This window comes from Salvia hispanica, chromosome 1 (assembly GCF_023119035.1).
Source record: "Salvia hispanica cultivar TCC Black 2014 chromosome 1, UniMelb_Shisp_WGS_1.0, whole genome shotgun sequence".
Taxonomy (NCBI): domain Eukaryota; kingdom Viridiplantae; phylum Streptophyta; class Magnoliopsida; order Lamiales; family Lamiaceae; genus Salvia; species Salvia hispanica.
The window spans coordinates 50,873,024-50,895,976 of record NC_062965.1 but is presented as its reverse complement, the minus strand read 5'-3'; the positions used below and the strand labels follow the sequence as shown (position 1 = coordinate 50,895,976).

The window sequence follows — 22,953 nt, the reverse complement described above, 5'->3', positions numbered from 1 at the left end:
ATCTTCTTGCACCAAAACTCAAAGTTCTCTCCGGCAAAGATTGGTAGAGAAACATGTTGTGAGTTCTCCATTTTGTATGAGATACTCTGCTGAAACTTGACAGCAACTATTGCTCTTCCTTTCACCTTCTTGAGGCTTTTTTTGTTGGAGAAATCCTAGTATTTCAACTAGGCTCTGATGCCAAACTGTTGGATCGTTGGCACTAGAATTTCTCCTTTATTTTTGATTGAGATGATGGTTGTATAGTCTCTGTTTTAGGAGTTCTTATGGAGGTGAGTTTTCAAGGGAGAAAGTCTGATAATTAGATAGATGAAAAAATGGTTCAACTTACAAAAGACTCTCCATCTCTACTAATTAAAGATGGAATACGAGACACCTTTTCTAGGAATGAAAACACATGCTAGAGAATTAATGACTAGTGTCATAATCAGCCAACCTACTAATGACACTCTAAACAAAAAGCATAATTAAACTTTTTTTTGCTGCACATTAACTACAAAAGATTAATATTAAAGTATACAATCTTCTTTATTTTGTCTTGTGTCTTTTGGTTTCTTTTAAGGCTTATTCAATTTAAAATTATAGTCTCCACGGAAATTTAACAGTTTTGAATGTTAATGTACTCTTTTATGCCTCATTTGGTAGCTGGTTTAAAATTTAAATTATTGAAATTTTTAATACTTATTTAGTTAATAAAGTAAGATAGATTATGTAGTTCTATATATATAGTTTTATATGAATAAGACGACTTGAGTGAATGGTTTGTATATTTGATAAATAAAACAGATCCTTTAACCCCATATTTGGTAAATTAATTTTTAATAAAGTTTAAACTGTGATTGCTCCAAAGGACTCTTTAGTAAATCTCAATCAAAATGAGAGGGGTGAAAAATTTGAGGACAATAAGATAATAATCTAGTTATCTTAATAGAATTTTCAATATAGACTGATTAATCCATCTATCTGCTGAGTTTATTTAACAAATCAAAACATGAAACTTAAACAAGCCTGGAAAGTAAAATACGGGCTAAGATATAATTTAACTCCCATACCAGACAACATGTAGACCTAAAGAGATATATCGATATTATAACTAGGGATGTCAATTGGGCCGGCCCATCAAGTTTCGGATCACCCCTTCTCAAGATGCGGGTCAATCGATAGGTATTAATTTGGTTAGAAAAATTCATTCCTAATTCGAAATGTTCGATAGCTCATCGGGCTCATCGAGCCATCAGTTTCGGGCTACTTTATCATTTTTTACTTAGTTTACCACTAGCTCCGATGAGATGGGCCATCAGTAGAGCTTGAATTGGGCCTTTTTCTTCCCCTTATTTAGTTACATTAATAGCCCCAACAGCAACGTCGTCCCTTGTTAGTTTCCGCTCCGCTTGTTAGAGGGCGTGAAATGATACTCCTAGTAAATGAATATATTTTGTTTTAATAAAAAAGTTTGAAATTAATTAAAATTAAAACGAAAAAAAACTAAATAAATACTCCCTCCGGGTGTGAAATGTTGTCCAGTTTTGCCATTTTGGTTCATCCACAAAATGTTGTCCACTTTGCTTTTTTTCCATTATTGATAAATGGTCTCTACTTTCCACTGACTTATTACACTCGCATTCTGTTGTAAATCAATATATAAATATGGGACCTATAGTCCACTGACTTTTTCCACTCACTTTTCTTTATATTTTTAAAAATTCGTGCCAAGTTAAACATGGACAACATTTTGGCTGACAGGGAGTGTATCAAACATAAAATTAAAACAAAACTTAAGGTCTCAAAATCTGTTTTTATGTTATAAGAAAAATATTCATCCCTACACACATAATATTCGAGTAGGAAAAGAATGTTTGCAATCCATTACAAGAATTTCACAAAATCTCAAATTATTTATAATTTCTCAAATTTCTTGTAAATAGGGTAGAATATTTAATTTGTGTATGCTATAGCAATTTGGATATACCCCATTTTACCACTAATCATTCAATTCCAAACGTCAATCACCTTTAAAATATTATGATTAACCCAAAAATATGAACATTAATGGATACATCATGTGCAGTGCTGACTTTGCAGAGAAATGCAGGTACGGATTAAGTATTAGAATTCCCATAACCAACTTTAAAATAAGTATTCAATTGACTGATCCGATCCAATCGATATTACTGAAAAATAGTACTCTCTCCGTCCCATAATAGAGACATTTCATTTTCTACACTCATTTTGAAAAAATAATTATAAATAGTTAAAGTGGAGAAAAAGTAAAGCAAGAGAAAGAATATTGTAGAGAAGAGTCTTATATACAATATTCTCTATCTTACTTTACTTTTTTTTTTCCACTTTAACTATTTATAATTATTTTTTCAAAATGAGTGTGCAAAATGAAATGTCTCTGTTACTATGGAACGGAGTACTATTTTTGCATTATTGGATCATCATAGTCAATACACGCTATTAGCAAAATCATTTTAAAAATTTCAACTCCTCCATCTTCACTACCACCAACAATTTTAGCATTACTCTTCCTTGATCATTCATGGCGGCTTATGGTGCAGCTGTTTCTCGCAAGAATACATCAAGCTTTATATGCAATTGTCTCGCATTTCGCTGGTTTCTCCCTATCCAACAGTCGAGCAGTTCATCGCTTCCTATTGTGCTATGTTTGATCATTCATACATCAAAGTGGTGATGGCGGCTTATGCTGCAGCTGTTTGTCTAAACTACACAATTCCGAGCATTCGGCAATCATTTCTGATTTCACCGGTTTCTGTGTTTCATATCTCATTTTTCAAATGGTTGATGGTGGCTTATGTTGCAGCGATTTATCTCAAGTATAAAATTCTACCTCGCGCCCTCTCCGTAAAATTTACAGTGCCCGCGAAGGCCTACACTGCCATGTGTCGCTTGCAGAAAGTTCTGCTGAAATTGGAGGACACCGGCTTCAGCAAGATAGGACGAAGGTGAATGATTTGGATGAACGGATTAAAAAGGTCGTATGGGAATTCGAAGATTTGCTAGAATCCAACTTCACCGATCAGATTCTTCCACAGCTCGAAAGTGAAACAAGTCACTTGTCTTCTTACTCTTAAGATTTCTGGAGTCTGAAGCAGAGTGTTGATTGCTTCGTGGAGAGGGTGGTGGTCATGGAGGCGGAGTACAATATTGAACTGACTAATATGTCAGAAGAAGAAGGCGAACCTATTTCCTCGAGAATTGATTTTGGTGGAATCAACTCGGAGATGGTTGGATTATCTCTTGAATTTGAACGAGCCGTGGATTATTTGATCGGAAATGAAGGGAATCGGTTGTTAGTTACTGGGATGGCAGGGGTTGGAAAGACTACTATTGCGAAGAAAGTATTTGAAGATCCATCAATTCAGAGGCATTTCGAGCTTCGAGCATGGGTCAGAGTAGGCATAGAGACGATGCATTCTAGCTCAACTAGATCCTAACATGCTTACCCAAGGAGACGATGATGATTGCGCGAAATTAGTTGGACTCGTGGAAGAGAGATTGAAGGATAAGAAATGTCTCATTGTGTTTGATGATATATGGAAATGGGACACACGAGTGATGGACAACTTGCCATAAGAGAACGTTCGAATCTTGGTTACAAGCAGGCTAGCAATTGAAGAATGTGCCGATCATGCTACATTACACTTGTTGAATAAAGAAGAAAGTAAGAGATTACTTAGTCAGAAGGTGTTCGGTGAAGAGGGTTTCCCTTCTTTCCTTGAGAAATTGGGAGAGAAAATTTCCGAGAAATGTGAAGGTCTTCCATTTATGACAGTCACAATAGCAGAGCTCCTATCCAAAGAAGACAAGATCCCAAAGTTTTGGATTGAGGTGGCCGAAAAGCAACATAACTCAGTTTTCATGGATGCATATGATAAAATATCAGAGGTACTTTACCCAAGCTATGACTACTTGCGTCAATATTTGAAAATGATATTCCTCTATTTGGGAGCTTTCCCTCCATATAGTAATATCGAAATAGACAGCATCAACCCTCGATTGATTGTTGAGGGGTTTCTTGAACCGACTGAAAATGAAACTACAAGTGATTTCATGGCCCAATGCTTGGCAAAGCTTTTTAACTGGTATCATCTTCTTCTACTCGATACAAATCTAGAATCTTAGTTTTCAAAGCAATAATTTCGTGTACATTCTTGTTGGCAGTATTTGTGCAAGAGAAGCTAGTAAGATTAAGTTTTTGCATGTTGTACAAAGCTGCGCTGATGTTATGAAATATGAACGTCGATTGTGTGCCCACTGCAACACTTTGTTTTCCTTCAAAGAAGTGTATGATTCAATAAAAAGTGATTGTGCATCCACTGTTCGTTCTCTCATTTGTTTTGGTCCTTATCACAAATATCCGGTGCCAATACACTGAGATCCCTGTTTCCATATACAATCTTCTTCACCTTCAATCCCTGATTATCAAACCACATGAACATTAGAAAACGTGGAGTTGTGTCGTATATGCCAACCGAAATATGGGATATGCTAGAACTACAATATATTGATGTCATGGGAAGAGACTAACTAACACCTAATTCTGATGCTACTTTGGACAAATTCTCTTGTAAGGTTGCATTTGAGTGGCTTAGGGTGTCCATGGGAGTACATGAATGAGATTGGTTTGTTGCTATCAAATCTTATGGACCTCGAGTTAAAACACTATGCCTTTCAAGGTTCAGAGTGCTATATAAATCCAAGGTGTTTTATGAAACTTGAGACACTTGTAATTGATAACACGAATTTGGTGCGATGGAAATCTCAAAATGTAAGCCTCCCAAGGCTTGAGCTCCTAAGCATACGGCATTGCAACAAATTACAACAACTGGATTGGAAACGTCATCCCTCAATGGTCAGAACTACAATTGAGTTAGTTGAGTGCAATCCCTTAGCAGTCACTTCTGCTCATCACTTGAGATCGCGATCTGCCTTTAGAGTTCGTTGCCACTCTTCTTTTTGAGATGAGAAGTCAGTAGCTAGACTCTCAACTTGGTTTACAGGTTAGCCTTCCTACTTCATTTAATTTGCATAAGCATCATAAATTCCTTTCTTCTTTACAAAAAGGCATGTGTTTCTTAATTCCTTGCAAACATTATCAGCTCTCGAAGATCGCAGCGAAGAAGTAATATTTGACTATATGCTAAAGGCCTTTTTATAATCATATGTTTTAATTTAAGTACTTGAGTTATGCGCTTAGCCCATCTATGTTAAACTACAAAGAAATACTGGGTCATAAGCCATTGGACTAATTATTGATCATGTTATTTAAATTCTGACCCATCTAATCATTAATTATAGAGACACCAAGCTTGAATATATATCGTTAAGACTTGAACATATGAGATTAAAACACACGTTTATTAGTAAAATATTCCGTTATTTCATTAAAAAAGTATCATTTCCGCAGCCGACTTAATTTTAGTAGTCTATTTGCAACCACTTTGGATCACCTACCACAACGATGATTGTTGACTTCAATAATTGAATATTTCAATTTAGTGGTTACACAGCCCATAATTACAAAATCCTACCACTTCACCACCACAAACAACTGCAGCTTACTCTGTCTTGATAATTCATATTCCAATTAGGTGATGGCAGCTTATGGTGCTGCGATTTCTCTCAAGAACACGATTAAACTTATTGTACAATCGTCTCGTATTTCGCTGGTTCCTCCATCTCCGCAAGTCTTACAACCAGCCTATGAAGCCATGGCTCGCTTGCAGAAAGTTCTGCTAAAGTTGGATTCCACCGGCTACAGAAAGATCAGGACGAAGGTGAATGCTTTGGATGAACGCATCAAAACGGTCGTATGGGAATTCGAAGATTTACTAGAGTCCCTTTTCACCCATCAGATTCTTCTACAACTCGAAAGCCAGAGAGGTCACTTGTCTTTCTCTGTAGATCTGCAGAGTCTACGACAGAGCGTTGATCGCTTCGTCTATAAGGCGATGGTGATGGAGGCGGCGTACGATGCTGAATTGTTGAATATGCGTGAAGAAGAAGGCGAACCGATTTCCTCAAGAATTGATGTTGGTGGAATCAACTAAGAGATGGTTGGATTGAATGATGAATTTGAACAAGTTAAGGATTATCTCATTGGAAAAGATGAAGGTGATTGGTTATTGGTTACTGGGATGGCAGGGGTTGGAAAGACATTTCTGGCTAAGAAAGTATTTGACGATCCATCGGTTCAGACATATTTTGAGCTTCGAGCATGGGTCAAAGTGGGCAGAAAATGTGAATCCACTGAAATTTTACGATGCATTCTAGCTCAAGTGCATCCCAACATTCAAGAACGAGTGCTTACCCGAGGAGACGATGATGATGGCGAGAAATTAGTTGGACTCTTGCAAATGCGATTGAAGAGCAAGAAATGTCTCATTGTGTTGGATGATGTATGAGAATGGGACACGCGGGTATTGGAAAACTTGGAAAAAAGTAATGTCCGAGTCTTGCTTACGAGCAGGAAGAGGATTAAAGCATCTTCATTTCTAGTAGTACGATTGTTGGATGATGAAGAAAGTAAGAAATTACTTGGTGAGAAGTTGTTCGGTGAAGAGGGTTTCCCTCACCAGCTTGAAGAATTGGGAAAGAAGATTGCCTACAAATGTGAAGGTCTTCCACTTATGATAGTCACAGTTGCAGAGCTTCTATCCAAAGAAGACAAGACCCTACAATACTGGACTGAGGTATGCGAGAAACAACATAATTCAGTCTTCTTAGATGCATATAATCAAATATTAGAGGTACTTTCCCCGAGCTATGACTATTTACCTCAATATTTAAAAATGCTTTTTCTCTATTTGGGAGCTTTCCCTCCATATAGCGATATTGATACAAACGACCTTTTCAATCGGTTGAGTGCTGAAGGGTTTCTTGAAACAATTGGAAACCAAACCGTAAATGATTTTATTCAAAAACCTTTGGCAGAGCTTGCTGCATTGTACAATCTTGTTATATTCAAATTCAAACCAGGATCTTGGTTTTCAAAGAGAGAGTTTCGCGTGCACTCTTGTTGGCAGCACTTTTGCAAAAAAGAAGCAAGTAGGATCAAGTTTTTGCATGTAGTGCAAAGTTACGATGATGATATGAAAGACCAGCGCCGGTTGTGTGCTCATTACAACACTTTATTTGCCTTCAAAGAAGTGTATGATTCAATAAAAATTGATTGTGCATTTACGACCCGTTCTATACTCTGTTATGGTCCTAGCCACCAATATCCAGTGCCATTACATGCCATGGATTTCAAGTTGCTTAGGATACTAGATGCTTGTAAGGTCCGATTTTACCATATTCCACGTGAAATTTTGAAACTAGTTTGTTTAAAATACCTTGCCCTTACTTGTGACATAGAGCTTCCTATATCCATATCCAAGCTTTTTTACCTTCAATTCTTGATTATCAAACAATATGTAAGCATAAGAAAGCGTGGGGGTCAGTCCTATATGCCAATGGAAATATGGAATATGCAAGAGCTACAACATATTGACATCTTCGGAAGAGACCTACCAACTCCTAATTCTGATGCTACTTTGGACAAACTCACTAGTCTTTTTGGTGTGAGTGCAAAGAGTTGCACTAGAGAAATTCTCAAAAGAATCTCTAATTTAAAAGCCTTAGCAATTCAGATGGAGTTGAAGCCTTATGATGATGATGGTGCTGATTACAACCCATTGAGTGACTTGGGTTATATCTCAAAGGAACTCCAAAATTTGATGGGACTTGTATTTGTTGTAATCAATCCTGACATGAAGTATGAGTGTATGGCTCCTCTTTCAATGTTCCCATCAAGTCTATCAAATTTGACTTTGGGTGGCTTAGGGTGTCCATGGAAGCACATGAATGACATTGGTTTGTTGTTACCAAATATAAAGAAGCTTACTTTACAAGGATATGCCTTTCGAGGCCCAGAATGGGATATAGAATCAAGGTGTTTTCTGAAGCTTGAGACACTTGTGATTGAAGACACTGATTTGGTTCTATGGAGACCTCAACATGGAAGCCTGCCTAGGCTTGAACTCCTAAGCATAAGACATTGCTACAAATTACGACAATTCAATTGGATGCGTGATCCCTCAATGGTCCAAACTACAATTGAATTAGTTGAGTGCAATCCCTTAGTTATCCCTTCTGCCAAGCTATTAAGACCGATATCTCTCTTCAGAGTTTGTTGCTACTCTTCATTTTGAGATGAGGTCTCGTAGCTAGACTCTCAATTTGGTTAACAGGTTAGCCTTCCTACATCATTTAATTTGCTCAAACATCATAAAATTTTGTAACCTTCTTAGCTAAAATATGTGTGTTTATTATGAAGGTTGAGTTGCATTAACTTCCCATGCATCAGTTTATATCATGAGACCGGCCAACGCTCCACACCATGCCTCCTCGCTCTCAACCCAACGAAGATCTTTCTAGTTGTCTAAGGTTTCGTGGAGTTTTTCGACTCAATCAAAATTGTGTTTCTGGTTGTCTGATGAGGTATTGTGGAGGTTTCCCAAGATTACTTTTCAGTTTGTTAGTGCAATAAATAAGCAGAGAAAAGGAATATTTAGATATGCCTACAAACATGATTGAATGTTTAGACCTTATGAGTTTTTTTTATGTACTCCCTCGTCCCCAAAATTCGTCACCATTTGACCGGGCACGGGTTTTAAGAAATGTAATAGAAAGTAGGTTGAAAAAGTTAGTGGTTCGTGGGTCCTACATTTATATATTAGTTTTAAAATAAAATGTGAGTGAGAATAAGTTAGTGGAATGGAGGTCCACTACCAAAAATGGTAAAAGTGGAAGGTGACAATTTTTTCGGGACGAACGAAAAAGGAAATAAGCGTGGAGTTCTGTCATATGAACATTAAAAAGCGTGGAGTTATGTCATATGGGACATGAAAGAACTACAACATATTAGGATTTGTGGAAGAGACCTATCAACCCCTAATTCTAAGCTACTTTGGACAAACTCTCAATTCTTTTTGGTCTGAGTGTTCAAAGTTGCACTACCAATATTCTCAACAGAATCCCTAATTTAAAGAGCTTAGTGATTCTGATGGACTTGAAACCTTATGATGATGACGATGATAGCAACTCATTGAGTGGCTTGAGATGTATCTCAAAGGAACTCCAATATTTGAACATCCTTTCATATTTTGTAATGAACCCAGGTATGAAGTACAAGGTCGTGGTACCACTTTCAATGTTCCCATCAAGTCTGATAAGGTTGGAGTTGAGTGGCTTAGGGTGTCCATGGAAACACATGAATGACATTGGTTTGTTGCTACCAAATCTTGAGAATCTCAAATTACATGACTATGCCTTTCGAGGCCCAGAGTAGGATATAGAATCTGATTGTTTTTTTAAACTTTTGACACTTGTAATCGAAGATATGGATTTGGTGCGATTGAGAGCGCAACATGGAAGCCTACCAAGGCTAGAGCTCCTAAGCATACGACACTGTTACAGATTACAACAACTCAATTGGACATGCGATCCCTTGATGGGCACAACGCCTACCATTGAATTAGTTGACTGCAATCCCTTAGTTGTTGATTCTGCCAAACAATTACAACCGGAATCTCACTTTACAGTTTGTTGCTACTCTTCGTTTTGAGATGAGAAGTCTTAGCTAGACTCTCAATTTGGTTAACAGGTTAGCATTCCTACATTTAATTTGCACAAACCTCGTCAATTCAATCTCAATTCATTTGAATATTTATGTACGCTCACATCCTATATTCATTTATCGATTTTATCAGCCAAATGAGAGAGCAAAAGGGGTCAAGTGTCACCATATCCCATCATTTCAGTTATATTACAATGATGTTTCTCGAATCTAATTATCTTTATATACTATGAGTGAAAATAATGTGTTTGCTAAAGCAAGAAAACATTCATTTTCTTACATGTTGAAATGAAAATTTATATACAAACACACTTAATTATGCATGTGTGTAAATGCAAAAATCACAAACTAGTCTACACTACGTTGATACATGTATTTCATCAGAAGTAGATGTAACATATATGACACGAACCGAATTCGTTTCATGACGAACATGTGGCCCCAAATCTTGTGCAAAAATCTTTGATCACTACCATTGAAGCCCACACCGCATCGCGAAAACTGGTCCACCTCGCCCTCGCCAAACGAACGATTGCAATGATGAATGCAAAACCTAGGATGCAACCTAGGATCAAGAACAGGCCGGAGAACGGCCCGGGGCCTAATCTTATGTCGTCGGCAGCCTTCTGTGAGGCTGCCGGCGACGAAGTGCAGTTGGAGTGATGGAGCATTTTCTGCTCCAATGTGCCAACATGTCCACTCTGTGATACTTTGAGTATTGCTTCTGATATATCAATTGCTAATGGAGATCCCTTTTGGAATGCCTGGTCATGTACAAACATATACAAAATCAACAAGAAAATTCTAAAGTATGACATTTTTTACATTATATATATATTCATTTCATTTATTTCTCATTTTCATTCTGTTTCATCATACCAAGCATGTCCTTAGAGTCAGAGAAAACCGTAAAAAAAAAAGGATGAGAAGTTGATAGTATCTTACAAATCCAAAGCCACCTAGTTTGAAACTAGGCCCCGAAACAATGTAGCCGTTGCAATACTTGGCGAGGAACACCTTGGCATGTGGCACGACAAAGAAAGCGGCTTTAATCTCACCGTTGTCTAAAACTCGGGAATACTCGTCAATGGAATTGACCTGCTTGATATTGTTGGGTTTGAAGTTTAGGACATTGATGAGATAACCACAGATGAAGGAATTGACATTGCATCCTACAGCTGCATTGGAGTTCCTTAAAACGTCTATCTCCCTTACAGATGGCTCCAATCTCGGAACGGTCATCATCGAGCTTAGGACAGCCGTGAAACTCGCTGCCACCACAAAAGTCACACATATCCACACCGCCAGCACGAGCTTGGACGTTGAGTTCTTGATGTTCTCTCCTGCGATAAAACACGGAGTTCACTGTATTAGTATTGAGCTCATACAGACCAAACATGAGAACTCAACTTAAAACACTAGTCTCTTAGAAACCAACTCATTTGGTCTATAAATCCCACATCTGTTTTCTTACATAACTAATATAAGACAAATTTGAATTGAGCCTTAAGCACAAAGGGAGAAGGATCTTTCTTAAGTCGGTCCGGGACAAACAGGGTTGATTGGGAACATTCCATAAGTTCCTCGGGGCCATCCAATAAAATTGGAACGACAGAGAGAAGATTAACATGGGCCATATGTAAGGATCACACGCACAAATCAAGAAATTGTAACTTATACTCACTTTGTGACAAGGAGATTATGGTGACAGAGAGCCAGAGAATAGAGCAGATAGTTTGGAAAATGGAATTTCTGGTGAATTGGTCGTTGCCGGTTGCGAATTCACTGAGCCAGATGACGAATCCAGTGGCTGTGCTGACGGCGGCGAACTGCAGCCACATCATCTTGGTGAAGGGGTTCAAAGCTATAAATTTGGAGTCTTTAAGTCCGGGTTTCACCGTCACCACCATCACCAGCCCCGACTCTATATAAGGCTGTGAAAACTCCGCGTGAACGTACCGGTTTGCCATTATTTCGGTATCACCTACTGCTGCATCCAAGCTCTATTGCCACAGATTTAAAGAATATAGAAACAGGGGAAAAAACAGGGGAAAACAGAGGAAGTACTACCTTATTGTGAACTTGAGCAAGCATTTCATCATAGGAGCCATTAAATGGAACTAATACATATTGAAGATCGTACGGCAGTTTATTCACCGCCGCTTCGAAAACCTCGATCGAAAATCCGGTGATCCGAGTCGAACCGGAATCGTACGTGACCTTCACGAACTGATTGAACAGGCCTCTAGCCGGAACGCCAATCCTCAACGGCCTCTCTCTGCTCCCCAAGCTCCACCCTCTCGGAACCAACCGCTCTCCGCCCGGCCAGAAGATCGAACGCAGCTGATCGCCGGAGAAACCCAACTCCGGCGACCACACCGCCACTTCTCTGTAGCTCTTTCCGATCACATTCACAATGTGGAAAACTGGCTTTTGTGAGAGGAAGCCGTTTTTGAAGATTAATTTTCCACTGAGGCCTTCGGAATCTTCACCGCCGGCGCCGGCGCCGACAAAGATGGCGTCGTAGGCGCGGAGGGCGTAAATGCTCGGTGTCGGATTTTCTTCTGATGGAAAACTGGATTCGTATTTTCTTCTGAATTTAGATTTGAACGCTTTGAAATTGTTGTGATCAGTTGAATAATCTGATTTTATGGCAAGAACTCCTTCCATGTTGAGTAGAAGCGATGAATCGGCGGAATCTAGAAGATTCGAGATCTCGTCCGCCACGATCCAGACGAAGCCCTTCTCCATCAATCCCAAAACCCGAGCTTTCTCGAACAAGATCGCTGCAAATTCGAGAGAGCAATGCATGACGACGAAGACCCTTGAGTTGGTGGCGCCGATCATCTTTTTTAGCTCGGTCTCCATGGATGCGTGGGGGACGGGGGCGGTGGCATGGAGGTCGATGGAGATGTCGAGGGCGTGGAGAGCGCGGGAGAGGGGGAGGAAGAGGGTTGGGTCTTGGGAGATGGAGATGAGATTTTTCCAGTGGAAATGGGCGATGAGTGAGGCGATGCATCGGATTTGGTGGGCCGCGGGGAGGGTCATCTGGTTGAAGGACAGGGGAGGTTGTGGCGGAGGTGAGGCGGCCGGGGAGAGGGAGATGATGGGTGGTGGGGTTTTGAGGTGGGAGAGGAATGTGGCTTGTTCAAGTGTTAGGGTTCCGATGATCGTGTCGACATGTTTGTGGTTTATGAGATTCAGTGCTGCGTTTGAAAAAATATTTGTGTCAACGACTAATAACAAAATAGGTTGATAGTAAATACTCCCTCCGTCCCTTGAATTTTATCACATTTTCCCATTTTCGTTCGCCCCATAAAATTTGTCACATTTCACTTTTTACCATTTTTATATGTAATAGTAGAGCATTATAACCTGAAATGTATACTATGGACTATTTGGTTATGAATAAAAAGTTATGCCTATATCTATTCATAATAATTCACATTGCAAGAGTCTAAAGCATTAATTCATTGATTCATAATTGAAAAAATAAGTCAACTATGCACATATATACACATTACTTCCCTCCAAGTAATGAATTTTTCATGACTCTGTATAGGAAACACATGTAAAATCTACCTACTTCACCTTTAGTCAAATTTCATCAATAACTTCATAACTTAGAAGACGAGGCCCCTACTCCAAAAGCGGTTTTATTTCCAATCTCCTAAATATAAGTGACTTAGCAAATTCAATAAACAAAACTAAGTAAAGAATGTCGTACCAGCATTAGCAGCAAGAGCTGAATTACCATGTAAATCTTTGATGTGCAAAGCCATGTTCAAACAATGGCTCAAATCTTTGGCAGCAATTTTCATGGCTATCTTTTGCTCTTTTCCGATTCTCGAGCTCCCATCGATGATTACTCCCACGCTCACATTAGCCCCGTGAGGTCGCAGCTCTGGACATATCGTGGATTTCAATGAGATTGTCGACTCTACCATCCAGCATGACACAAATAGTAAGAGGTGGAGAGTATGCATTCCCAAAGAAGGATCAGAATAATTTCCTCCAATTTTGAGGGAAATCTTGCAAACTAATGAGAAATTGGAACGTCCAACCACTTTATTTTGATTCCTCTACCTTGGATTGACTTTTTGTCATGTACTAATAATATTTTTATTATTACGTACATATATTTTGTAAATTGAATAAAATTTACGTTGAAATATTACGACGACCTTTTCAAACTGATTTTATCAATGGTTGTTATTGGCTCTTGAGATTAAAAGAAATGGAGGTTTGAAAAAATAATTTGTTATGTCTTTTTCATAACAACTCTCTCGCTTCGAGTCTGACGTGGAACTGGAAATTTTAGGAAATTTACTACAAGAGTAGATGACTTACGAGTAACGGGAATATCATTATAATTAAGTTTAATTAAATTGTATGGTTATATGGTATTAAACATTGGATATCGTTGTGTGTGTTGAGTGTTGACCTCTATAAGTATATGATAAGAAAATAGTACTACTAGTATATAGATGAAAATGTGTGTATGTAATGTCGACGGGCGATGGGCTTTGCGACAACGTTCATCGGGGAGTCTATTGGAGATGTTCTTCGTCGATAATTAGCAATATTTAAGTATATATCTCATTAAATTCATCGGTGAATTACTATTTGTGGCAACAAGTCTTATACAAAGACTTATGCAGCAAATAGTTTTGGTAGAGATACTAATGTTAATAGTACATTTTTCCTGATCATATGGGCTTCTGCACAATAAATAACAAAAAATACGGACTTTTGTGTGAAACCTCAAACCTAACCGAACGAACAACAACGACGATATCTTCACTAGTTATTGAAACAAGAAATTCAAGAATTCACAGAAATTACAATTTCAACAATCCCTTTAATTCAACCATTACATAAATATTCAAACATTCCAGCCATGAGGTTTCAAAATCCTCAACAAAGTCAAGACTTCACAATCGTTGACGCAGCGTTTGATATCCTTTTTATCTCTCTCATTTGCCTGAAAAACATATGTTATTTAAATTTTTAACATATGTTATTTAAAACATATGAATAAAGGATGTGAGCACATAATTTTTTTTAACATATGTTATTTAAATTAAACAACACTCACATGTTAAATTTTCATTCATAAACTAACTAGAAACTAAAAGATCAACCAGCATACACTGTAACAGAACATAGAAAAACACAATAAATTCCATATTAAGTTAATTGTAAGTAGGGAAGGATTAGGGGGGTTCGAACCTGTTAGCCGAGTTGAGAGTTCAGCAACAGACTTCTCATCTCAATAAAGAAGAGTGGCAACGAACTCTAAAGAGAGATTCTGGGAACTGCTTGGTAGAAGCGACAACTAAGGGATTGCACTCAACTAATTCGATTGTAGCCGTTGCGACCATTGAGGGATCACGCGTCCAATCGAGTTGTTGCAATTTGTAGCAATTTCGTATGCTTAGGAGGCGAAGCGTTGGGAAGCTCTTCCATGTTGAGCTATCCATCGCACCAGATCATTATCTTCAATAATAAGTGTCTTGAGTTCTAAAAAACAATCTGATTTTATATCCCACTCTGGGCCTTGAAAGGCATAGTGTTGTAAACTGAGTACCTCAAGATTTGGTAGCAGCGAACCAATGTCATTCATGTGCTGCCATGAACACCCTAAGCCACTCAACTCCAAACTCTTCAAACTTGATGGGAACATTGAAAGAGGAACCATACACTCATACTTCATCTCAGGTTAGGTACACAATAAATAAGCTTTTCCAAATTATGGAGTTCTACTGAGATATAATCCAAGCCAGTTAGTGGGTTGATATCATTGTCATTATCACAAGGCTTCAACTCCAGGTCAATGTTTAATGTCTTTAAATTAGGGATTCTTTTCAGAATTTCTCTAGTGCAACTCTTTGCACTAACACCATAAAGACAAGAGAGCTTTTCTAAAGTAGCATCAGAATTAGGGGTTGGTAGGTCTCTTTCGGTTACCTCAATGTGTTCTAGTTCCTGCATGTCCCATACTTCGACCGGCATGTATGACAAAGCTCCACACTTTTTAATGTTCGTATGCTGCTCAATAATTAGGGATTGAAGTTGAATAAGATTGGATATGGAAGCAGGGAGCTCTTTGTTGCATGCTAGGGAAAGAAACTTTAGACAAACTAATTTCATAATTTCAAGTGGGATATGATAAAGTCGGACCTGAACAGCGTGTAGTACCCTAAGCAACTTAAAATCCATGGCATGTAGGAATTGGATATTCGTGGTAAGGACCATAACAAAGGAGAGAATGGGCAGTGGATGCACATGCATCATACACTTGTTTGAAGGCAAGTAAAGTGTTGCAATGCGCACACAACCGACGCTGGTCTTTCATAACATCATCGCAACTTTGTAAAACATGTAAAAACATGATTTTACTAACTTCTTTCTTAAATGTAAAAACATGTAAATACTTGTTGCCTGCAAGAATGCACGCACAACTTGTGCTCTGAAAACGAGGAACTACTATTGCGTTCATGTAGAACAAGATGATACCAACCAGAAAGCACATCCAAGCATTCCTTTATATGTTCCCCTAAAGTGTGTATGCTATATGATCCAAAAAATCCTTCCGCATTTATCTGATGACTAAATTCCTTACTATTGATATCATAGTATGAAGGGTAAGATCCCAAATAGAGAAAGACCATTTTCAAATATTGATCTTGGTATTCATAGCTTGGGAAAAATACCTCCGATATTTGATTGTATGCATCCACAAAGACTGAATTATGTTGTTTCTTTGCTACCTCGGTCTAAAATTTTGGTGTCTTGTCTTCTTTGGATAGGAGATCAGCAACAGTGACAATCATAAGTGGAACATTCTCACCAAATAATTTCTTACTTTCTTCTTCATTCAACAAGCGTACTCGTACAAATGGACATTCTTTAATTCTTTGTCGGCTTGTAAGCAAGATTTTGACATTTTCTCGTGGCAAACTATCCATGAATTGTGTATCCCATTTCCATACATCATCCAACACAATGAGACATTTCTTATCCTTCAATCTCTCTTTCAAGAGTCCAACTAATTTTTTGTCGTCATGACTGTCGTCTGCTTGGGTAAGCATTTGGTGATGAGTGCTGGGATCCACTTGAGAAAGAACACATCGTAAGGCTTCATTGGATTCACATTTTCTACCCACTTTGACCCATGCTCGAAGCTCGAATTGTCTCTGAATCAATGGATCCTCAAATACTTTCTTAGCAATGGTCGTCTTTCCAACCCCTGCCATCCGAATAACTGAAAAGCAATTCCCTTCATCTTCTCCAAGAAGATAATTCCTAGTAATTTCCAAAAAACTAAGATAATCCAACCATGTATGAGTTGATTCCACCAAAATCAATCCTTGAGGCAATAAGTTCGCCTTCTTCTTCAGGCATATTCACCACTTCAACATCATACTCCAACTCCATCTCTGTCATCCTCTTGACAAAGCAATCAACACTTGGTTGAAGATTCCGCAGATCTACAGAGAAACGCAAGTGATCTCTCTCACTTTCGAGTTGTGGAAGAATCTGATAATAGAAATGAGATTCTAGTAAATCTTCGAATTCCCATACGGCCTCTTTGATTCGGTCATCCAAAGCATTCTCCTTCGTCCTGGTCTTACTGAAGCCGGTGTTGTCCAACTTTACCAGAACAGTCATCAAGCGATCCATGGCCTCTTAGGCGGGTCATAAGACATGTATAGAGGCAGGAACCAGTGAAATGCGAGATGATTGTAGAATACGGTTAATGGTATTCTTGAGATAATTCGCAGCACCATAAGCCGCCATCACCTGAACACAGCAAAACAGCGGAGAGCTAGTGGCGGCGGCAGAGCTAGGTGGTGGATGCAGTGGCGGACGCATAAAATATATTCAGTAGGGCTTTACTGAATACTCCATCTGTCCCATTAAAAATGAAACGTTTTTCTGGTTGTCCCATTAACAATGAAACGTTGCCTAAATTAAAAACAACATCATCTCTGCTTTTTCACCTCTCATATTTTGTTCTCTTCTCATCAACTCACAAAACAACATTACGTAAAATCATGTCCTGAAAAACAAATATTTCATTTTTAATGGATTGAATGGAGTACTATTATATTTTATGTAATCAATATAGAAACCACAATAAATTAGGCGTAACAAGTATAAACATGTACTCTATGTTCCATCGTGAGTGTATTATATTCATTTTTGGGACGTCTCATCTCACGTGAGTCATTTCATTTTTTTAACAAAATATCATACAATTGCTATCTTTTACTTTGTGTTTTTCTCATATTTGATCATTTACTTTTTGTTTTATTTCCACTTCATTTACTTAAAATAATAGTAACTGAATTATGCATATTATCATTTATTCGTTACTAACTTTTGAAAAGTCCAGTTCAATCAATAACAAAATTTTAAACTATAAAATTGAAATATAAATGTATAGAACTCTTTTCGTCCATTAGTGTTAAAAAATTTCTGTTTTTACTTTCATACTAATAAATAGTAGTTAATATAAAAAGATATAGTAAATTATGACATGAGGATAATGTAGAGAATAAAGTGAAGGACGTATATTTTTTTTACATATTTAATAAAAAAACTAAAAACTACCAGTAAAAAAGAAAATACTAAGTAAGGACTAATATTTCATGAAACGGCCACGCCTCCTAGTCCTACAATTTACTACTCCCTCCGTCCGGATAATTCGGGTCACTTTGACCGGGTACAAGTTTTAAGAATTGTAATGAAAAGTGGGTTGAAAAAGTTAGTGGAATGTGGGTCCTACCTTTAGATATTAGTTTTATAATAAAATGTGAGTAGTAATGAGTTAGTGAAATATGGGGTCCACTACCAAAAATAGTAAAAGTGAAGTGAGACAAATTATGTGGGACAGACCAAAATAGAAACTTGGGACAAATTATCTAGGACGGAGGGAGTAATATTTTGGTAAGGTAAAATTCCCATTCAGCCACGTTATATTTTTATGAAATACTCATAGTCTTCTTCATTCTCAATTCATCGGCAGCATTGTTGCTCTTCTGTTGCAATTTCTTATAGTCAGCCCCTCCCTACAATTCAACTTTCAACAATTTTTCTTCATAGCCATTAGATTTCCGAGGGCTGAAGGAGACAGTTTTCAAAAATCTCAAAAAATTTACAAGAAGAAAACAGTAAAAATAACTCTTTGGAGGGGCTTAAGCCCTCCATTCATCCTTACTGTGTCCGCCAATGGGTGGATGCCCTGCAATTATTGGATTGGTGAAGATGGATGTGTTTAAACTTGAAATTGTGGGATGCAATTGCTGAAGTGAATTTTCTAATAACGTGTATTGACTAAGGATCCAATAATACAAAATTATTGACTAAGGATCCAATAATACAAAAATATTGACTAAGGAACCAATAATGCAAAAATATCACTATCTCCGTACCCCAATATGTGTCCACTTTGAAACCGTCTCCATCCGCCCCGCTCCCACTTCCTATGTGCCACCTCCACCCCCGACCAATTCGTTGTGGACGCTCTTGGGTCAACTCAATGCAGCTGATAGGTCGATCATGACCCTTGACCAACTTGCAACACATGTGGAAATCATACGGGGTCTCAAGAGAACATTGGGGACAGAAGACTAGTTTTCCATGTGTGTATTTTTTAATCTTTAATTTTTAAGCTTTTAATTATATAATTTTTATATTTTAATGTATTTTTATATTGTAGAAATGTTTTTAGTAGTTGAAGTATTTAAATTGAATAATAGAATGGTGGGACCCTTGAGCTTATCCTTGCGGAAGAGCACGAATGTGGGTGTTGTGCTCTTAGATAAGGACAAAGAGTAAAAGTGGATCTGGGCCCACCTCCATACTCTTATTTAAGAGCACGGATGGGGACGCCGTAACGCTCACAAAATAGGTAGCACTAGTACAATACAAAATTAAATTTTCTACCTACACTTGGCCGACACTAGCCATCTTAGCAAAACACAATCTGAAAACTTCCAACCACCTACCACCGTCACCGACTCCTCCCTCTCCGATTTCAGTCAAGTGATGGCGGCTTTCGGTGCAGTGGTTTCTTTGAAGAATACGATTCGGTTTATCGAAGAATCGCCTCGCCTTGTTGTGAGTCCAACTAGTCATATCTTAAAACCGGCATATGAGGCCGTGTATGGGTTGCAGGATGTTATGAAAAACTTGGAGTTCACCGGGTACACCAAGATCAGAACGGAGGTGAACGCTTTGGATGGCCGAATCACAGAGGTCATATGGGAATTCGAAGATTTACTAGATTCCCATCTCTATGATCAGATTCTTCCACAAGTCGAGAGAGTGACGACTGTGGAAGAGGATGAGGATGAGGAAGAGGAGGAGGAGGATGATCGCTCGCCTTTCTTTGTGGATCTACACAGTCTGCAACAAAGTATTGACCAATTTGTGGCAAGGGTGACAGCGATGGCAGTGGAGTACGATGCTGAGCTGCTGAATATGCCCGAAGAAGAAGCCGAACCTATTTCCTCAAGAATTGATTTTAGCGGAATCAACTCAGATATGGTTGGATTAAATGATGAATTTGAACATGTCAGGGATTATCTTCTTGCAGAAAAAGAAGAGAAATGCTTTGCCATTACTGGGATGGCGGGAGTTGGAAAGACAACTCTGGCTAAGAAAGTATTTGACGATCCATTAATTCAGGAACATTTTGAGCTTCGAGCATGGGTCAAAGTGGGCAGAAAATGTGAACCGAATGATGTATTACGATGCATTCTGTCTCAACTGGATCCCAACATTCTAGACCAACATGATGAAGATCAGAAATTAGTTGGAGTCTTGGAAGACAGATTGAAGGATAAGAAATGTCTCATTATGTTGGATGATGTATGGGAATGGGAAACACTAGTGTGGGATAACTTGCCACATAAGAATGTTCGAATCTTGCTTACAACCAGGTTCGGAATTGAAGATTATCCAAGTCAAGTAGTACGCTTGTTGAATGAAGAAGAAAGTAAGATATTACTTGGTGATAAGGTGTTTGGTGAAAAGAGTTTCCCTACCGAGCTTGAGAAATTGGGAGAGAAGATTGCCAAAAAATGTGAAGGTCTTCCGCTTATGATAGTCACAATCGCAGAGCTCCTATCTGAAGAAGAAAAGACCCCAGAATACTGGATTGAGATAGCTGAAAAACAACATAATTCAGTTTTTGTGGATGCATATAATCTAATATATGAGGTACTTTTCCCAAGCTATGACTACTTACCTCAATATTACAAAATGTTTTTTCTCTATATGGGATCTTGGCCTCCATATTTTGATATTGGAGTGGCCAACTTCGACTGGCGGATAAGAGCTGAGGGGTTTCTTGAACCGATTGGAAACATGACTTTGGAACAGTTTATGCACATTTGCTCAACACATCTCGCTCACTGGTATAACCTTGTCATATTTGATAAAAATATGGAATCTTGGTTCTCAGAGCGGAACTTTCGCGTGCATTCTTGTTGGCAGCACTTGTGTAGGAAGGAAGCTAGTAATATATCAAGTTTTTGCATGTTTTACAGAGTTATAATGATGTTATAAAAGACCAGCGGCGGTTGTGTGCTCATAGCAACACATTGTTTACCTTCAAAGAAGTGCATGATTCTATAAAAAGTACTTGCACATCCATTGTTCGTTCTCTCCTTTGTTTGGGTCCTTTCCACCAATATCCAGTGCCAATACATGTCATGGATTTCAAGTTGCTCAGAGTATTAGATGCTCTTGAGGTCCGATTTTACCATATCCCACTTGATATTATGAAACTATTATGTCTATATTATCTTGCCCTAACTTGCAACGGAGAGCTTCCTATTACCATATCCAACCTTTTTCACCTTCAATCCTTGATTATCCATCCACATATACATATTATAAAGCGCGGGGCTCCGTTATACGTGCCGGTGGAAATATGGGACATGCAAGAACTACATCATATCAACATCCGTGGAAGAGACCTACCAACCCCCAAATCTGATGCTACTTTGGACAAACTCTCTTGTCTTTTTGGTGTCAGTGCCAAGAGTTGCATAAGAAAAAATCTCAAGAGAATCCCTAATTTAGGGTTTTTACAAATTATGATGGAGTTGAAGCCTTATGATGATTGTTAGGGGATGGATGCAACTAACAAGAGTTGGGGGACTAAGTAGCAAAAGAAAAAGAATAGCAAAGAAATGGTTGGAGCAGAATAGGCTCGAGAGAGAGAGCCATTGCTATTCAAGCTGATGTATATATTGAAGCTTGCATCAGCTGGAGTTAGTTAGTTCACTTTATACACACACTTTCTTTGTGAGGTTCGATCTTCTTCTACAATTGAGAGTTTACATTGTATTAGATAGAGAGCTTGAGTGTGAGTGATTTTGTAATCTTCTTGATCCTATCTTTGGAAGCAATAAAAGAGTGTGAATCTTGTTTCTCCGTGGACGTAGGCTACGGCCGAACCACGTAAGTTCGTGTGTCATTTCAATTTGAGTTTTGCTCCGATTCAATCTGCGATCAATCGTCTTCATCATCTTCGAATTTGATTTCTCAAATTGGCGCCGTCTGTGGGAACAATGGCAGCCGCTAGGTTCGATCTTGAGAAGTTTACCGGTACAAATGACTTCGGATTGTGGAGGATCAAGATGCGAGCGATCTTGATCCAGCAAGGGCTAGCGGATGCCCTAAATGCAGAAGATGAATCTGAAAAAGGCGAAGAGGGCGATCAGAAGGCTGATGAGAAGCTAATCGCCAAAAGAAAGGAAGTTGGGGAAAAGGCGTACAGCACGCTGATCTTGAGTCTCTCCGATCGAGTTCTCAGAGAAGTCTCCAAAGAAACCACGGCTGCAGGAATCTGGAAGAAACTTGAAGGTATCTACTGCACTAAATCTTTAGCCAATCGCTTATATATGAAGCAGAAGTTGTATTCTTATAAATTTGTTGAGGGAAAGGGGGTGACTGAACAATTGGAGGAGTTTAATAAGTCGATTGATGATCTAGAAAACATTGATGTCAAAATTGAGGATGAGGATAAGGCTATAATGTTGTTGAATGCTCTACCTAAATCCTATGAACACCTCAAGGATGCTATGCTATTTGGAAGGCAGAATTCGATTACTTTTGAAGAGGTTCAGTCGGCTCTCAAGGCTAAAGAATTCCAAAAGAATAGTGCTAAGTCTGTTGATCTCACTGCTGAAAGCTTAAGTGTTAGTGCAAATGACAAACAACAGCTCAAGAAAAAGGGTCCAAAGAAGCAGAAACAAAAGCAAGGGAAGAAAGAGGTTGGAAAGGAGTCA

The 22,953-nt window shown here is 38.5% G+C and overlaps 4 protein-coding genes, 1 non-coding gene and 1 pseudogene across 6 annotated transcripts; 4 read left to right on the top strand and 2 right to left on the bottom strand.

The window, feature by feature from the left end:
- LOC125200121 overlaps window positions 1–6,074 on the top strand; it is a 9,184-nt pseudogene extending 3,110 nt beyond the window's left edge.
- LOC125202125 (probable disease resistance protein RF9) lies at window positions 5,575–8,662 on the top strand. The gene is made up of 2 exons (XM_048100468.1): window positions 5,575–8,255; window positions 8,342–8,662. The coding sequence occupies exon 1, from the start codon at window positions 6,654–6,656 to the stop codon at window positions 8,214–8,216; it is 1,563 nt and encodes a 520-aa protein (XP_047956425.1). The 5' UTR covers window positions 5,575–6,653; the 3' UTR covers window positions 8,217–8,255; window positions 8,342–8,662.
- Window positions 8,663–9,890: 1,228 nt separating this feature from the next.
- On the bottom strand, window positions 9,891–13,643 carry LOC125202049 (glutamate receptor 2.9-like). 2 transcript variants are annotated; one of them, XM_048100363.1, is made up of 5 exons: window positions 13,371–13,643; window positions 11,714–12,849; window positions 11,328–11,646; window positions 10,589–10,986; window positions 9,891–10,407 (listed from the first exon to the last, which is right to left on the bottom strand). In XM_048100363.1, exons 1-5 carry the CDS (start codon window positions 13,627–13,629, stop codon window positions 10,066–10,068), a joined length of 2,454 nt encoding a protein of 817 aa, XP_047956320.1. In that variant the 5' UTR covers window positions 13,630–13,643; the 3' UTR covers window positions 9,891–10,065. The 2 variants fall into 2 exon arrangements, with proteins under 2 accessions (XP_047956320.1, XP_047956321.1); XM_048100364.1 differs by having other exon boundaries at window positions 13,398–13,643.
- Window positions 11,222–11,324, top strand: LOC125202940. The gene has a single exon (XR_007173269.1). It is a non-coding gene; the product is annotated as a U6 spliceosomal RNA (small nuclear RNA).
- A 2,779-nt stretch (window positions 13,644–16,422) lies between the features above and the next one.
- LOC125200110 (disease resistance RPP8-like protein 3) lies at window positions 16,423–16,902 on the bottom strand. Its single transcript, XM_048097879.1, has one exon. It carries the CDS (start codon window positions 16,900–16,902, stop codon window positions 16,423–16,425), a length of 480 nt encoding a protein of 159 aa, XP_047953836.1.
- A 2,797-nt stretch (window positions 16,903–19,699) lies between these two features.
- Window positions 19,700–21,223, top strand: LOC125200097 (disease susceptibility protein LOV1-like). The gene has a single exon (XM_048097874.1). It carries the CDS (start codon window positions 19,700–19,702, stop codon window positions 21,221–21,223), a length of 1,524 nt encoding a protein of 507 aa, XP_047953831.1.
- The last annotated feature ends 1,730 nt before the right edge of the window (window positions 21,224–22,953 follow it).

Coding starts and splice junctions, on each gene's coding strand:
- LOC125202125 (XM_048100468.1), top strand. CDS start 6,654: ATGATAGTCACAGTTGCAGAGCTTCTATCCAAAGAAGACAAGACCCTA.
- LOC125202049 (XM_048100363.1), bottom strand. CDS start 13,629: ATGCATACTCTCCACCTCTTACTATTTGTGTCATGCTGGATGGTAGAG. Junction 12,850..13,370: donor AGCTCTTGCTGCTAATGCTG/GTACGACATTCT, acceptor TTTCAAACGCAG/CACTGAATCTCATAAACCAC. Junction 11,647..11,713: donor TTGCTCAAGTTCACAATAAG/GTAGTACTTCCT, acceptor CTGTGGCAATAG/AGCTTGGATGCAGCAGTAGG.
- LOC125200110 (XM_048097879.1), bottom strand. CDS start 16,902: ATGGCAGGGGTTGGAAAGACGACCATTGCTAAGAAAGTATTTGAGGAT.
- LOC125200097 (XM_048097874.1), top strand. CDS start 19,700: ATGGCGGCTTTCGGTGCAGTGGTTTCTTTGAAGAATACGATTCGGTTT.